Source organism: Aptenodytes forsteri, unplaced genomic scaffold (genome assembly GCF_000699145.1).
Source record: "Aptenodytes forsteri isolate BGI_AS27 unplaced genomic scaffold, ASM69914v1 Scaffold19, whole genome shotgun sequence".
Classification (NCBI taxonomy): domain Eukaryota; kingdom Metazoa; phylum Chordata; class Aves; order Sphenisciformes; family Spheniscidae; genus Aptenodytes; species Aptenodytes forsteri.
In genome coordinates this window covers 990016-1008230 of record NW_008795327.1, presented here as the reverse complement: position 1 = coordinate 1008230, position 18215 = coordinate 990016, and the positions used below count along the sequence as shown (strand labels likewise).

General features: G+C 41.2%; 1 protein-coding gene across 1 annotated transcript in view; it reads right to left on the bottom strand.

Moving 5' to 3' along the window:
• Positions 1-18215, bottom strand: part of ANKHD1 (ankyrin repeat and KH domain containing 1) — a 110889-nt gene that overhangs the window by 14250 nt on the left and 78424 nt on the right. The window contains exons 20-33 of the mRNA XM_019472282.1: positions 17262-17407; positions 15622-15764; positions 14563-14776; positions 13191-13366; positions 12345-12507; positions 11085-11180; positions 10670-10786; positions 9423-9597; positions 8626-9079; positions 8095-8172; positions 5781-5927; positions 3863-3973; positions 2130-2279; positions 207-1822 (exon numbers count right to left, since the gene is read on the bottom strand). Of these exons, the coding sequence (XP_019327827.1) occupies positions 207-1822; positions 2130-2279; positions 3863-3973; positions 5781-5927; positions 8095-8172; positions 8626-9079; positions 9423-9597; positions 10670-10786; positions 11085-11180; positions 12345-12507; positions 13191-13366; positions 14563-14776; positions 15622-15764; positions 17262-17407 (3786 nt within the window). The remainder of the gene's footprint in view (positions 1-206; positions 1823-2129; positions 2280-3862; positions 3974-5780; positions 5928-8094; positions 8173-8625; positions 9080-9422; positions 9598-10669; positions 10787-11084; positions 11181-12344; positions 12508-13190; positions 13367-14562; positions 14777-15621; positions 15765-17261; positions 17408-18215) is intronic.

Below are 18215 nucleotides of genomic sequence, written 5' to 3'. Positions count from 1 at the left end.
ACGTGAGCAGCGAGAAGGAGCGGAAGAGGGGGGGGAAAAAAAAAAAATCATCATCAACATTTTAAAGAGCACTTGGAAAAAACAGGCCATCCTCATTACATTACTATTCTCTGTCATTTGTAAACTACTTCTCAATCAGTTTGAGATGATCAAAGCATAATGGTTGGAGAACGAATTCTGTCCAGTGCATGATCTTAATGACTTACCTACAGGACTAGTCGAAACCCGCTGGGAAGGTGGCCTGAAACCAGGAGCCTTGGAGTTGTCAGGATGCACGTTTTCCACGTGTCCTAGCACAGAGTTATTCAGAAAGGTAGACTGAACAGTGAAAGATGGGTCAGCAGCTGCTCGGGTAGAGAGTGGACAGTCTCCCCATCCTTGGTTAGCTGGCACCTGGTTGCTATCAAAAAGACTACTAAAGTGATTGAAGAGCGTTGCTGGCCCAAAGGTAGGAGGCAATGATTTGTTTGCTGGGTTAATGTGCATCTGAGAACCGTTCATAACGTTCATGGCTGACGAAAGCTGCACTGCAGCAGGTGGACCTTGAGAAGGTGTTAAAGGAACTTGATTCGTAACAAAAATAGACTGAGGATCTTGATGGAGGTTTGCATTTGGTACCACTGAATAGAAAGAACCTCTGGACTGCATCCTGTGAGTAACTCGAGGTGCTGGTACAGCTACTTGAGGTAAGTTACTGTTGTCCTGATTATCTGCAACAACTGACCTGGGTGACGCTAAGCTTAAAGGAGCAGTTTCCGAGCTGGATGAAAAAGGCATCGACATGGAAGGATTGATCTCTGACATGCTGGTTGGCAGTATTTCATCTTGGACATTATTTAGCGGTGCAGGGCTGCTCGATGGGCGAGTTTCAGCAACTCCTGAGTTGCTGCTAGCTGACATACTGCAACTACTTGCAACCGAAGATGGTGCGCATGCATTTGCAGCGGGCTGGTCTGGTGTTGACACCTTCTCTTTGGGTGCTGAGACAGCCGAGAAAGAGTCCGCTTTAAGTGCAGAATGCTGCGTTTGTGGAGCATTAGATGGCAGAAATGCTGTGGGCACTTGCCCGTTGTTTGGGGGGGCAGAGGAAGCTGAAGGCAGAGTGCTACAGGTGCTTGTCACAGTTGAGATTGCTGTTGCTGCAGCACTCGTCTTGGGAACGCAGGCAAACAACTGCTTTCTGACCGAAGAGGGAGTCCGATTACTGGTTACACACAGCGGTTGGGTGGAAGCAGCTACAGAAGAGACAGTAATGGGACAACTAGAAGTAGCTAATCCAGAAGACTCCGTCTGTAAAATATTTCCATTCTGACTACCTACACGACTTGAACTATTATGCTTTGGAGAGCTGTTTGTGCTGCCAGGGTTAACTGGTCTCACTGGGAATGGTCCCCAAGTGTTCGGTGAAGGTGAAAAAGTTCCTCCAAATTGGGCCATAGGTAAGCGAGGGTGCCGGATCTGTTGCATAGTTTGGGCAGCCAGCAAGGCAAAATGAGGGTGAGAATAAGCTAGAGGAAGAGACACCGGAAAAGATGAGCGCACATTCGCTGGGACGTTCTTGTTTAATTTGTTAGTAGGCTGGAAAGTAGATAGTGTTGATGACTGCGATGTGACTAGGGGCGGTGCTCCGAGAGGAAAGGAGTTCTTGTTTGAAGCAGTCGCAGTGCTGACTCCAGATGAAAAGTTTGCATGGATTGATTTGGTACTCGAAGCAGGTGTTCTTATATGAGTTTTCGGAATCAAGTCTTCCAGTTCCTTGGCAGGATCTTGAATAAGGGCATTGATGAGTTGCACTGCGTATCGTGTTGACTCTGTACCACCCCTAGATTAAATACAAACATATTTATCTTTTGCAAAAGGAAACCCCACTTTGTGCAACATCCCGTAGCCTCAATTTTATACTGATCTGCAAATCTATTGCATGTTTACGCCAATAAGTTATTTCTTGACTTTTGCGTAACTTAAGGATTATCTTTGACAAAACAGACCTTCATCATATCTTGGCAGCAGTAATATATGTTCTATTCTAGTACCAAGAAGCTAAATATTTCCCATCTTAAAAAGCAAACAAACTTCTTAATAAATGATATTGTGGACTAACTCAAGACTTTTGTTTCTAGATACTGTACCTTATAGTGATCATTCTCTCTCCATTCTTATCTTTTTGCTTATCAACGTCAATATGGGCACCAGTGACATCTTGAATTGCTGTGATGTTGCACCCACCTCTTCCCATTATTCTAGATACGACAGAAGCTGGGACAGATAATTTCTTTGACCTGTATCACAAAGATCACAAATCTGTGAAATGTATTCAAACTTTGAAGGCATACAAAAAATCCCTTGCTGTCTGACATGTGGCTGAAGCAATATTCTTAAGTTTCAGGGCAGCAAGTGGTTTTTTGCTGATATTTTCTTCACCCTTTGGAGCCTCTCAAACTCCCCCAACTCAAATTGCTCATCATCCTCAGTACCTGATGAGGATTCTCCAGAAGCACTTATTCCACCACTGTTGTAACACAGATGTATGTGCCTCACACTGCATCAGAAACCCTTTTGGATTTTATCTTATCTTGGGTACCTTCAAAGTGAGACAAATCCTTAGCTTATCAACCTAAATTTACATAAACAGCGCTGCTTCAAATATAAAAGCCCATGGCTTAGCTACTTTGATCGTTTATAGCAAGGGTTTATAGCAGGAAGGTGGTTTTCCAATATTTTCCCAGCAATCAGCTCTGTAATACCACTTGCATTCACAACCCTTTTAATACCCACCTCTCTCAGACCTCAAGATCTGAAAGTTTATTGGTGACACTACGCAACGGTGGATGGCAGACGGTTAAATTGTGCAGTTTTGTGATTTAAGGAGCTGCTGGAAGCCACCGTGAAGGCAGCACAGATTTTCAGAAGCAGGCTTACTGTCAGGCCACAACACTGTAACGCGCGTGTTCAGCGAAATAAGTAAATGTAAAATTTTTGTAATTCACATGGTATTGGTGGGTCAGTGCAGGCATACAGTACCGGAAAGTCTTTGAACATGAGCTATGCTTGCATTCAGACCCCAGCCAAGGTCTCTCTGGGCCACCACTGTCCCCAGACTTTAAAGGCTGGACGTCTCAAGCCCATACACCGCTTTCAAGCTTGCCAGCGATGTGCAGTAGTTCAACACTGAACAATTAAGAGGGGATTCAAAGGGGTTTCAGAAACCACTGCGATCACAGTGCAGGTGCCTCTGAACACTGTACAGATCACCACCATCCCCTGAAAAGGCTGCCAGCTTCACCTAGCTATTCCAGTCTTGGAAACTTTTAAGTAACTTGATCCTCAGGAAATTGTTTCTCACTTAATAGGACTTAAATGAAACCCATTTTATTTTAAACACATCTAAATACATGGAAATGTTCTAAAGCATCACCTCATCTTTCCAAGGTGTTTTTTCTGTCCCCCTCTCCTGCCAGGAGAGCATGCTACAACCCTCCCCATCCCCAGAAACCAGGTCCTCAGAGCACACACCCAGCTCTCCTCCCAAGGCTGTTTCATGCTTTGGGCTTTCTTCCCCGCTCCAACCCCAAGGCTCCTCTCTCAAGACAGACATCCCAGTCACTCCCTCCCCAAACCAGAGTTTCCATCATCACCTAACTTTCGAGATACACCCACATTACTCACAGGGCTCCTAAGCATACCTTGGTCTGCTTCCACCTCAGCCCACTAGGAACCCCACGCCACCACCTATGGAGACATTCCTCCTCCAGGAGAGCTCACCCCAGTGCCCAGGCACCTGCCCACCCATCACCCACTGCTGATTCCCTCCCTGCCCGCCAAGCTTGATGGTTTTTACCTTGAGAAGTGCCCAAAACAGTACCTTTTTGCTCCGGAACAGCAGCGCCCTCCTCTCTGCAGCTGAAATTGCTCAATTGGTGTTGGCTGCAGAGTGTTGCTAGGGGGAGGGTCTTTCAAAACTCTGCCTACTTGCCTGTCAAGGGCAGAAGGGATGTTTTCATTGGTTACTTCTTTGATAGACATCCCTTCTAGCCAGGGGGTTACTCACGGGGAGAGGGGAGAAGAAGAATTCTTGCTAAGCCCAGGAGAGACTTTAGGAGAGGAAGGCATGCAGCTCCCGGGCATTTTGCATGCGCATCTAAAGTCACCAAAAAGCTCTTTGGCAAGACGCATGCTTCGATCCGTCAGGGCATAGCAAACACCAGTGCAGAACACTTTATGGACGCATTCTTTATGGCACAAAGCCTGATTCCTCAGGGATGAGGAAAGGTCGGGTTTTGGATGCCATCTCTAGAACCCTACCACCTCCAGCAGAAGAGCAGACAATACCCAACCAAGAGGTTGAGTTGAGCCTATGAGACTCAAGAGACCCAGGAGGAGTGACGGAGCAGCTCCAGGGTCAATGGTGGGGTCTGTGTGCAGCCCTGGAAAAGTCAGCTGCCTGTTTAATGGTTTCATGCCTGCACAACTCACCAAGTGGTGGGCAGTCTGCAACCATACGTTTAGCAAGGCCGCGTCACAGTGGAGACCCCATTTGCGAACACAACAAAAGGCAGAGACCAAACCAACTCTCTAAGGGTTCAAATGCTTCAATTTTCAGATTAAACTGCCTTTTTAACCTTTATTAAGAATGGTCTGTGGCTTCCACTAATCTGAATGCATTAAATCCTCCGTACAGTCTTTGCACGTAGCCTAAAATTCTCTAAAATGAGCATATTTGGACACTACCATTGCAGAACACAAAAGCAGGAGGGCATCCTAAGTGCACCCAAAGCATCTGACACTTGTATGTTCACGCTGTATTCCTTTTTGATAAAGAGAACAAAAAAAGGAAAGCCAGGTGATAATTTCTAGTTACAAGTAGTAGATATCATAAAGCTTACAGAAAAGATACTGGGGTGTTAATAGCCATATAATAAAAACCAGTACATACAAAAACAAAGGGAAAGTTTGCTTTACAGAAAGTCTTTAAACCTAATTACACCTCTAGCACTCACTTTAAGGTGACAAAATTTTCCATGGAATCAGCGATCAAGGTCACCGCCCAAAGCACGATGAAATCTAGCCTTGAAGAGATCATCCACCTCTCCTCTACTCTACTAACATCCATCCTGCCTTTAGTTCATGTGCAAGCAATCATCTGCTGTAGGGGCAATGCCATCTTTTCTAGTTACAAGTAGTAGATATCATAAAGCTTACAGAAAAGATACTGGGGTGTTAATAGCCATATAATAAAAACCAGTACATACAAAAACAAAGGGAAAGTTTGCTTTACAGAAAGTCTTTAAACCTAATTACACCTCTAGCACTCACTTTAAGGTGACAAAATTTTCCATGGAATCAGCGATCAAGGTCACCGCCCAAAGCACGATGAAATCTAGCCTTGAAGAGATCATCCACCTCTCCTCTACTCTACTAACATCCATCCTGCCTTTAGTTCATGTGCAAGCAATCATCTGCTGTAGGGGCTTTCTAATGCCATCTGCTCCCCCCCCCTTTTATCTTATCCCCACATCCTTTACTCCACTGAAGTCACAGGTAAAGAAAACCCTTGTGCCATATAAAATGTTCATGTCATACTGATGTTAAGTTAGCGAGGAGTTACTACAAATTAGGACTGCAATTTGTTTTCACAGCACTGCAAGAGTAAGGGGGGTAGATTTTTTATAAATTAATTATACAATTAAATAATTAACTAACATTGCCGGACATTCTATATTTGAGAATAATTTACAAGCTAAAAAGCTCACAGTTTTTAAACACAGAATTAAAGTCTTTACCTTCTAACCACTTCTTTCCAGCCTTCTTCTCTTTTCTGGCCTCTTTTTGGACTAGTCAGATTCAACTTTACATTTGGAGATGTCAGAGGCAGGGAAACAGGCTTGTAAGTAGTTGACAAGGAATTTGAGTGACCTTCACCATCAAGCCTGGGAACAGAAATGTGCTGATTACAAATTACAGAATAAAATGACAGCATTACAGTATACATTTCTGCAGCTTAAAACTACTAGCACAAACTGTTTTCGTTCTTATTTTCTACCTGGAACAACTGTTGCGTGACTTCATAGGTAGTTTTTTTACCTTTCAGTCCACAGCCTATACCTTTCCTCCAAAAAGTGGAGTGCTAAACTGAATGAAGTAATACCAGAAGCACTAAGGACATCAGATTTAAAAAGTTTATAATAGGTGGTACACAGCCACTTAGGCACAACCTGATTATGTGTCTATACTGTGTTCTCCTTTTTGAATAGCTTTTTAAGAAAAGGTACTTTGGTAATAATGTCTCTTTCTTACTAAATACTTGAAAGTGTCTGTTTTTCAGCTCTCATTGTTACAGATTCCCTGGAAAGTGCTTCTACCCCTCACCCCCCGTTTTATGAATGGGTAACTGAGGCACAGATATTTGAGCATATTTATGCGTTTAAGCCCCCGTGACATCAGTTTGGAAGCAGGTGCCCAAGTATCATTACCTGTACTAATACAGCTGTAGGAATAGTCTAGTAATACAAACAATGCAAAGTTTGGGTGAGAGAGAAAAAGAGAAAGAGAGAGAGAACAGGCAATCTCTTGTTAGGTTAACTGATCTACGTGGAGGTGGGAAAAAAGCAGCACTGGGAGCTCACAAGGTCATCTGCAGCACTGAAACATAGGCAGCAATCTTCACAAGTCACTGAAAAACTAGCCTTATGTGATTCAACCCAGCAAAACTACAGCATAGCTGGAAAATTTACAGAGGACCTCACGCTTCAGCTATCCTGCTAAGCATCACTCCTCCTCTTTACTATATGCAAGTTTTTATTCATCCATTTTATTCCCCATTCTTTACAGCATTTTATGTTCGTTGTGTCTTCTTGCAGGCAAACTGTTTGTTTATACTATACTTTATACAAACTTCAGAGATCTATCCACATTTAAGTAACCCAAGCATACTGATTACATGAAAAGCAATGTTTAGACAATATACCTTTTAAAATGGCAGCATTTTCTCTCTTTACCTCAGTAAGTTATAGCTCTCTGATAACACACCTGCCCAAGGCATTTTAAAGTTCTGGAGAACTTTACTTGTCCTCAGATAACTAAGATTGAGGCAAAGAGAACAAGAAAATGCATATGAAAGAAAAGAACGAAGTCCATTGTGGAATATTGATTCCAGAGTAGACTTTAAAAGCTTTTTTCTGCTTTGTCTGAAAATGTCTAGGTACATTTTCAGAAAAGCATCATTATGAAGTTTGAGTTTAAGTTTCAGTTACAGTAGCCTTGTCATCAGCATGTCTATGACTAGAGAGCAAATTTAGAAATGATTTTCAGACAAAGTCTGCCTAGTGCAAGAGCCAAAGAGCACTTGCAGAATTAATAAAATATACTAGCCCCATTTTGATATTTATATACTGTCTTGTTTCTTAGGTGTACTTTATCTAACAGAAGCGCCGCTTCTAACAAGGAGTTAGAAGTACGCATGTAGTTAGCCCTGCTGTAGTGAACTGCACAGGATTACAAGGCTTTTGTAGGAGGCCTTGGACAAAAGGTCCAAGGCAAAAACAATTTATGTTCATAAAACAGAACATAGACAAAATCCGATTTCTAACATTCCTAAGGGTAATCCAAAACCCACACCCCCCCAACCACAAGGGCTGACAAATCCACTCATTCTGCATCTAATTTTAATCTGGGGGAAAAAAAAAGAAAAAAGAAAATCCTGACTCTCTTCCCACTCCCAGACAAGTGCCTCAATCAGTCTGGCAACAGCCTTCTCGCTTGCTGCCCTTTTTGATCCCATAATGTTTGCTTTCTTATTGAAGCTGAGTTCTCAGTCAGCCAGGTGTCCTGTAGATCAACCCCCGTACCCTCTCCCCTCCCTTAATGCAGGAAAAGAAAAGAAAAAAGAAAATTATGGTGGATCAGATTCATACCACTTACATGTAAAAATAAGCAAAGACTACAGATTCAGATGGGATCTAAGCTTTTTGATTCAGACCAATGACCTATTCAGAAACTGGTGTTATAAAAGTTATTAGCTCATTCCCTGGCAACTGAATGATCTTCCAAACCATTCATATGGCCCCTGCACATTCACCGAGTTCCTTTGACTCTCACCTCTGGCTCGACAAGGTTAAATCAAACTGGCCATCAACCTGGCAGGTGAAATGCTCAGAGTCATCAACTTCTTCCCTCCTTAGAACAAAGAGATTGCAAGTCACATGAGTTAATGATGAAACCATAAAACAATCAGAAGGTAATGAAGCCACTTCTGTAAATAGATTATAAGTAAAGCTGGCACTTCCTTTCTAAATTCCCAGCATATTCACTTTAAGACCTATTCTAATAAAGTTGACAATGCAACATGGATGCTTAAATAGCGCAGAGAGGAAATTGGCTTTTTTGCTAAAGTAGTATTAAAAACTAGCCAGCAATGCCAAAAAAAAAAAAAATCTTATCTTTACCATTTTAAAGAGGTTGAGTTCAACAAACTTGACAGTGTTATTTAATAGCTACGCAAATAAAGCAAACTCAGTCTCTCAAGGCTTTGGGAATGAACCAGCTGGTGTAAAGCTTAAGCCACAGAAAATTTACATTGGCATAGGTAAAGCCCTGTGAAACAATAGGGAAGCAATACAGCAGTCTCACCTCGTTGGTGTTTTTGAAGCCGAGGTGCTCGTTTTTTCTTCCTGAGAGGGGATAAGCAACGAGGCATAGCGCCGCTCAGAGGAATTTGTATCCATTGTGAAGTTCAACTCTTGGCTTTTACCTCCACTGCTACTTTCGCTATTGCAATCTGTGCTATCCAAGTTATCTGAATCACTGTTCCCACTTGCACCACCACCTCTTGGCTCTCCATTTATTTTATTTTTATCTGCTTTTTGCTGTGCTAGAGATATATGCTGATCTGGCAAAATTATCTGCATATTCTGAGGAGTCTCTTTTGTTTTGTTTTTCTTATTTTTTCTATTTGTGCTGGGGGTAGTCACCACATTAGCTCTCTTTTTCCCAAAGGCATTTGTGAAAGTAGTTGAAGTCGCAGAAATTCCAATTGTAGTTGTAGTAGTTGCACTAGGAGGCTCTATAGGAACTTCTTGCTCCACTGAAAGAAAAACAGTTGATATACAATCAAAACCCACAAAATATAGAAATCAGTGCTTTGACTGAAGACACTACAGCTAAAGTTACGCTCCTTGCTGAGCTGTCAAACTACTTGCACTGCATTCAGCTGTAAGTCCTCCAAGAGTGAAAGACTTTTAGGAACCAGGGGGGCGGGGAAGCAGTGAACAAAGGAGTTTTGCCAGGAACTCTGACTGCAGAGGGCAGAAGCTATGCAACAATGTCACTGTACCAGAGAAGCCGGCTTTCAAACAGATTCCCTTCCCTAGATGGTTAAAAAAGGCACCACCACAACTACATTGTTCACAGAAACACTTGTTCTTTACCTTCATCATCATTTTCTTCTTCATCATCATCTTCTTGCAGTTCCAGAGTTTCTTTAGGCTTGTTTTCTTCATCTTCTTCTTGTTTTCTTTTTTGTTCCTCTTTCTTCTTCTTTCTCTTTTCCTTTCTTTTCTCCCTTTTAGCTGCAAGAGCTTGCTTTCTGCTCTCCTCTCTTGACTATGTAGGAGAAAAGGATCCATATTTAAACATTTTCACACAGATTAAATTATACTTATAATTCAGATCTTCCCTAGAAATCTGGGGGGAGGGAGAAAGGAGAGAGCACGATGAACTAGAATGACATTGTCACATACTGAATCATTATGCAGAAACTGGGCAGACCTTATGGAACAACATGACTAGTTGGTCCCAAAACTTCTAAGGAATGACAACAAAATAACAGCCAAAACAGAGGTATTATAAAAATATAATTTTACTGGAAAACCAGAAAAATCTCTCATCATCTCAATCCTTTCTCAAAAAACATTTAATAACCTCATTAATATTTTTGCAGCAATGTTCACATCTGAGTCAAAAAGATCTCCCAGAGTATTTTACAGAAAAGACTTGTTATCATTTGAACCACTTTTTTTTAATATATGTAATCAGTCAAATCAACTACACTACACTGTAGCTTTGCAGAGCAACTGATAGGTGTTTAAGGAATCAGCAACCTGGAAAATTTAATAAACTAATATGGAACTTGTTTGTCAAAAATTGTAAGAGCCTCCATTAAGAGAGCCCACTAAAGAGTGCTTAAGAAGTGTCTGCATTACTCTGGGACACTTCACAGTATTCTCAGTGAGGGAGAAGTTGATTTCCCCCACTATCTGCTCAACTCCATATAGTTCATCGGGCAGGTCGCAGGCTCTTCTTTGTAACACTGAGTAGAAGTCCGTAAAATGCTTATGGACTACATCTTACACGATATGTAAGACACCACCGAGACTGAAGACCTCCCTCATTGACATGTTATCTGCACTGAAGTAATGCAGGAGAGCTACTACCTAAGGTAACTATTGCCAAGTCCAAGCTTTCCTAAGAATGATAATGGAGTGGCTGAAGCAGAAGTCAGTTCTAATTTGCCACCCTCAGCATACACTTCACTTTTTGTATATTAGAGGAAGGAAAGCACATACAGTCACAGCATGAAGAACTACTGCCCTAAGAAGCACCAACAGGAAATATAGCCTATAGATTAGTACATAGTTCAAACCGTTATGCTACACAACAGCAATTCTCTACTCACTTTTTCCAGGTCTAGCTCCTTCAGCAATATAGTTGCATTCTTATTTGCTTCTGCAGCCTGCTGGTCTTTAGCTTTCACAATCGTCTCCACACACTGGTGACACTTTTTCAACAGGTCCTGGAATGCAAACTTGCCTTACTACCTCCGTAATAAACTAAAATTGAGGAGTGAGGCCTGCTCTACAAACATGAGATTAGCTTCCCTGTATTCATAAACATACAAACTACTTCAACAGAATAGGACTCTAAAAGCTGATTTTTATTTAAGTTCTGTATTAAAAAGGAGACATGCACAAACCTCCAAATCAAACGTACATGAGCAAACATGTACATTCAGTTTTTGAATACTTAAGAATTTCTCATGTGTGTTTTCCCTGAAAAGAAGGGACAGGGTCTTTTCCAGAAGTTAAACTCACCTTGTCAGTTATTGTCGCTATATATCGCATGCATTCAATGTCCGAAGGAAACTGGTTAACTTCTTTCACCAGGAACTGAACTACTTTCACGTGCCCCTAGAATAGCAAAGAAAATTCTAATCCCTTGTATAAAATTGTCAACATTTCTCATCAAAATACAAGTTTGATATCTCTTAGTCCAATGCAAAAGACTAAAAATAAGCAAGAACATTTCTGGTAAGCTGCTGTTTGGGAAGAAAGGTAGTTACCGTTTGCTCAGTGTTGACAGCATGTCTGCTGTTCTACATCATGGTGGCAAAGACAAGCTCTCCCACAGGTAATTTTTTATTTTAAAATAGGAGGACCAAACCAGGCCCAAGGGCAGAGGCAGCTGTTCATGTTTTCAGTAACAGCCAAGAGGACCCTCTTTAGACCCCACCTGTCACCCCAACCCACCCTCTTGCCATTCACACCACAGAGCTAACTTAGATGGTTCAATTACAAGGTAAGTCTGATCAGGGAACTGAGCCACCTGAGTATTATCCTAGCAAACATATTCCTCTGCTGCTGGATTCACTCATTGAGGGGGTACACTGTGCAACCACACAGAAAGTATCCAACTGTTGTCTCTCAAGTTATTTGAAAGCAATGGAGGGACAGCAGTGGCATGCTTGGTATTGTTGTTTGTCAAAAAAGCTGTACCCTTATTTGGTATTTTGTTAAAGGCAAAGCAGCTACAGTTAATAAATTCCTCTGCTATAGCTATGCTCCTTGCATCCAACAACATAACTGATGAAACCATCACAAAGCAATGTTCTTCCCGCCAAGGAGAAAAGGCAGTGACAAAAGAGCCGACTCAACAACAAATTAGGAATGGAACAGGAGAAGCACAAAGGAATCAGGACAGCTTATTACAGACTGGTGTTTTGTTCATCTCAAAAGCAGGACTGAAACAAGCAGTATAATCTTCAGAAATGTAGAGGGGGCTATGGTAATCTCAAGACAGTGAAATCTCAAACAGTGGAAGCTTTTGGACAGTGTATAACTGTAAATAATAAAGTTAACATGGTTTATGGAACAAAGGTTTTCACCTCTCAAAAATTAAATCTGTGTGAAGTACACAGATTATGATTACTTTAGAGCAGGCATTTTATCAAAACAGTAATTTTGCTGTTTTGTATTTGATTCTTCCAAAACCAAGCATTCAGATTTAAGACCAAATGAGAAACTCTATTTTGAAAACATTTAGCATTGAAACATAAAATTAAGTTGGTCTCCTACCTTGCGAAACGCTGACATAAGAGGTGTAATTTTCCGATTATCTGCAGCATCCACATCTGCTCCTGCTTGCACAAGCAGCTGAACCACATCATAGTGACCACCATTAGCTGCCAACCACAGAGGTGTGTTTCCTTTCTTGTTACGAACATCAATATGCGCTCCTCTAAAAAAGTACAAGTGTAATTGAGTGAAACAAGGTATGAGTAAAGGTGGAAGTCAGGAAGTAAGATCACAAAAGATCAGAGTACAATTGGATATATACCTTTAATTACTGAAATCTAGTGGCTAGATAGAGAAATTCTGTCCCTGAAATCTGCTGTTTAAGTTGCAACGTAGTGACACAGGCATTATTTAAACCTCCCTTACCGAAACAAACACTCACCCAACATAGCCTACTGCACCACCGCTATGCAACTAGCAACCACGGGTCCTTTAAATTATCATTAATGTGGTGACTACCCACAGGACAAAGCAGCCCCTTGAGATTTTAGCAGCGCGTAGGGTTATGCTTGAAGAGCTCAAGAGCTACTTCCAGGCTTTGCACCCCAAGTGACAGTGGGGAAATGCTCATGTGGGAATTGCTGGATTAATACACAGCAGAGCTGCCAAGCCACATGCTGTTTGCTTACCTCTGGTCCCAGCTGCCTGCTTAGCTTAATTAACACTGGAGTAGCAGGATACTCCAGGAAAACACTGGAGAGTAGGGAACAGATACAACATCCTACTTCCAAAGCTTCCCGCTCCCTTTGCTCTCAGATGCACGAGGCAACGTAAACAAGGGCACCCTTGCCACAGAGGAATACATTACAGAACAAATGTGGCACTAATGAGAAAGAAATAATTTACCGATTAATCAGGAGCTCACAGAACTTGTAGTGACCCTTATCTGCTGCAATTGTTAAAGCTGTATCTCTTGAGGAAGGCACAGGTGGAGCATTAACATCCGCTCCTTTATCAAGGAGAACCCTTCCAACCTCTGCATATCCTCCTGAAGCCGCTTCCATCAGAGGTGTGAGACCAGTCTGTGCAAAGAGAATGAATTACACAATGTGAAATTTGTACAATATACTTTGGATAAGACATAAATGATTTCTACACAGGGAAATCAGATTTTTTATTTAGCTGCTTATATTTAGTTTAGGAGCCTAACTTCAAGCATTCTCTTTCTCAAAACAAAAACAAAAAACAAACAAAAAAAAAAAAAAAAAACAAAAAACCAATACTACTGGGCTTTGATTTATACAAGCCCAGGCAAACTGTTTGACTAAGTACCACCAGACAGCTGTCTCAACAGCAAAAACAAAGTTTACAACAGGATTTCTAAAACAGAGGTTAGAACAGATCCAAATGAAGACACAAGTGTTTCTATGAAAATGCTCAGAAACTGGCTTTATAGCTTTTTTCTAGCCTCCCTTAGCACTGAGACTGATCTGGGCCCAACTTAGTTGCCAGGCAAATAAACTTATACCAGCTGCTAACATGCCCAACTGACCATTTGAGAGCTGGCTTTTATCCATATCCCCTTTTCTCCAGCCACAGTCATTCCAGAAGCAGGCGGGGTAGACAGACACAGCAATTATTTCAGCAGCCTTAGGAGTTACCAAAAATTCCTTTGTGCTGGGGAAATCAGTCTGGCTGTCTACACAAGCTTTAAGCTTGCTTTATGGCAGGAGACACAAAGCTGTCCCAGAGTACCAAAGGATGGGACCTGTGGAGCATTTCAGAGGCACAGAAAGTCACAGTACTGAAGCCACGGGTTCTACAGCAACGTAAAAGCTTTACAAAGTTTGATTGCACTACTGCTGTTGCAGACAAGAAATCTGTTCTACATGAGAATCACTATAAGCAACACTATTCTCTTCCTGCCTAGACTTCACTCATATGTAAAAATATGTATATCTATCTGTTCTGTTAACGAGTATCACATCAAGCTTAAACCTGAAGTTTCTCAGTACTACAGAACAAGAGTCAATCTAAGTTTCATTATGAACTCAGAAGGACCAGTCAGCTTTTCCCTAATGCAAAAAAATTCATCACCATTGATGCTTTTTTTTCTTAAAACCAAACTTATCTCAGAACATTTAATAAGTCCTCTGATATAATAAGTCCTCTGAGCCCAGAGAGGCTCAAAGTAACAGGAAAATTTGAAGAAACTTGACAACTCAGAGAAATCACCTGTTAGAAATAAGTCATAAGGAAAGGCGATTCACACACTTACCTTTGCCCTGTGCTCAACGTTGGCCTTCCTGTCCAAAAGCAGACTGACCACCTCTGCTCGGCCTTGGAAACAGGCCAGGGTGAGGGCTGTATTCCGGTTGGTCTCAATTTGGGCGTTAATATCAGAACCCATATCAAGCAACAGTTTCACGGCAGGTACGTGGCCATTCATAGCAGCCAGCATCAGAGGAGAAATACCTAGCTTACTCCCGGTCCTAAAGGGAAAGAAACAAACTGCAGTTCCCAGAACCGAGGAATGCTCTGGGAAATGTAAGTGTATCTAAGAGGAACAAAATGTTTTGTTGTAAGCCAGAAAGGAACATGTAACATACACAAATATGGACACTGACCTAAAATACTAGCGTTTTTTAATTGATTAGGAGAAACCATCAGAGTAACTACATGCAACAGACAATTGCAATTTATAAACAAGGAAAATACATTTCAGCTTTAGATGTTCAGATGGCTGAAGCACACATAAGCCTTAAAATACATACACTAAAAATCAAGGCTGCTTCTGATTCATTCAGAAAAAACATGCTTCTAGCACAGCTGCAGTTTTAACTTTCTCTAGTGATAGAATATATGTAAGTTTTCTTAAAATGAATAAAGAGGAGGCTTAAGAGACATAGCTGTGTATTTGTTCCTCTAAAGAGGAGGCTTAAGAGACATAGCTGTGTAAATTTGTTCCTCTTACTGAAAAAGACATCTTCAAACACACACATAGAGCTGCCCTGAATGCTTTGGCCAGTTCCTTTACCTGGTTCTATTGGAAATAGTCTGACTTCTAGATCCCAGATGGTAGAAAAGGGAAAGGGAAGAAATAGGTTTGCAAACTATAATAATCCCTTAAAATTTAGGTATAAGGGAGATGAAGTTTGTGATAGTTAAAGGCAATTTAAAAGCACTAAGATAACATGAACATAAAGGATAACATCAGTGTAGAAAGGCTGCAAGGAGGTCTGAAAGCACTGGAGATTCCAACCTATGCCTCAGTATGCAGCCAACAATGGAGTGTCTGTGCTATACTGCAGTTCATCTGGTGTACATAGTACATTACCTTGAATTAATTTCTGCCCCAGCATTGAGAAGAATCTTGATGATATTAACATAGCCACCAGATGCAGCAAGGCTTAATGGCGTATAATCAGACACATTCCTGTGTTCTTTATTTGCTCCCCGGGCCAACAGCAAATCAACAACCTGAAAAGACAGCATGCATATTAAAAGACATATTGTGGCCTATCCAGGAAGTGAAAGGATGTTATCACATGTTCAAACCTTCCAGTATGCTACGCTTCCATTGTCAATAGATAAGATTCTGCAGGAAAACCTCTATCCTCTTTTGCTTTACTTTTACATATGTGCTTGTACAGACTTAGCAACTGATGAATACATCAGCTAATCTGCGTGGGTTGTAGCAGTGCAGCACTTGTCTTCCAGAAAGATTATTTTACCTAATCAAAAATGCAAGGCTTTACAGTGAAGCTCTTCCTGTGAATCTTGAGTTTGCAAACAAGGGATCTGTCCCACTCCCATAATATCTCTCACTGTTTGACCGTCTCTTTCAGTAACTCCTACAACTTTAATTCAAATGACACTTGAGCCAAGTTTGACCATCTGTATTATATGGTCTTTCCAACAAAACACATGGTAAAAATCAGACCGACGGATGTTAATGGAACAAGCATCAGGAAGGACTTCTCTATCAGAAGCTGCTTAAGAGAAATAAAAGGGGGGGAAATTAAAACATTTCTGGTGATGTACTGCACTTTAGTGGGCCTCATTTTACTACTAACATAGGCTAGATGATTTTTCAAATAAGCCAGAAAAAAGGCTGCCTCGCAAGCTGCTAAGCCAGAAACATAAGAGGTAGATTCTGGCATAAGGAAAAAAAATGAAGACTAAGAACAAAAGACTTAAGTAGTTCAATACGGGATGCTATCACAGGCCACACTGATCTCTCCTTTTATTTGTGAGCTGCACTTTTACTGTTAAAGATCTGAAATTAAAAAGTCAAAGTGGAAACTTTCCCTTTTTGGCCAACTGTTTTAATCCTTAGAAGTTCCAAAACTTACTACTCCCATACCTTGCAGAGAGCCCTTTGCCATCTCCGTGCCATCTTCTAAGCTAGTATGCCCATGACTAAAGTAGGAAGGATTGAATAAATCTTATTCGGGAGGGGTGGGGGGGAGAAGCTGAGAGAAAATTGAAACCTCCTTAAAAGACTAGTATAATGTGCCCTGCATTGCATCTGCACTTATCAGTCCTGCACATTACCACTAAAAACCATGTACTGCCAACACAAAACTCCAGTTTCTGTCCCTGTGCGCCTGCACTGGCTGTTTTAGTTTTGAGGGTGGGGAAGATGCATAAGGGAAGTGTTCAGTGAATGAAGTTACTCATTAAACATCTCTACCTCCCTCACAAAAGTACTTATCTTGCAAGGATTCATCGACAGAAGAATGACCACAAGTTATAACAACCATTAGCTAACAAAACTGGGATAGCCAAGGGAGAAAAGAATAAATTCTCTTTCCTCTTGGAAGAAGAAAAAGACTTAAATTAGCTACACTTATACAGGTTAAAAACCTTCCAGAAAAAGGATGATTTATTATATCATCAAGAAAAAAAAACCACTGTACAAAAAACTATCTACAAAAAACAATTCAAACCCATTGAGGACAAATATGTCTGTACCTCTTGGCGTCCACCGGAGCATGCCAACGAAAGCGGAGTATCCTTTGTGCGCTCAGACTGTGCTTCTATATCCCCACCTTTGTCTAGAAGAATTTCCACTACACCAACATGTCCAGCAGTTGCAGCCAGAATCAAAGGCGTAAAACCTAGTAACAAGAGATCATGTTAAAAGCAACCTTGAGAATCTCAGAAGTATTATTAAGGAGCAGGAATGTACAAAAGGGTTAATTCACTATGACTTCTATTGATCAGATATGTCTTCCTCAGACTGGGGGCTTCCTGGTGTAGACCACAATCTCAGACCCTTTCCTGGCCCTCTTCTGACCCCGACACATTTAGGCTCTGATTCCAGCCAAATATAATTAAAGGTTCTTCAAAAGGAATCTAAACAGTACTTGCATTGATCAGTTTGGATTAAGTTCCAACCAGCACATCTCTTTAGAGAAGTCACAGCTTTCCACTTAATTCCTATTTAATAAAGCTCCAACAAGTGAACACATCTGCACTGCTCATGTTGCTTACTTCCAGTGGTCAATGTGAGTTCCAAGGAGAGAGGCATGGTGGTTTTGTTCTCTCAGCTCTAAAAGATTTGAGATTTTGCTGAACTCTGTTATTGGGAACAATACGATCCACAGCCTGACAACTGCTCCCCATTAGCTTTGTCAGCCAAGATTTGATATTTACCCCCATTAGCCACTCTATCTAGTATGCTAAGGTCTTTTGTGGAGGGTGAATCATAAGGACAAGAGTGCTTCACATTTCGCAAATCTGCGTAAGATACCACTCAGATGCACTTCCTTTCAAAAATACAGACAGAAAGGCATGCAATGTCACTGGCTTGATATGGCCAATATTTCTACATGAAGTGCAAGAATGCAATTCTACATTTTTGCAAGCTTTGGTAATTTTTTGAGCAAAGAATCCCAAATCCCAATTTGAAATTCACTGTTTCAA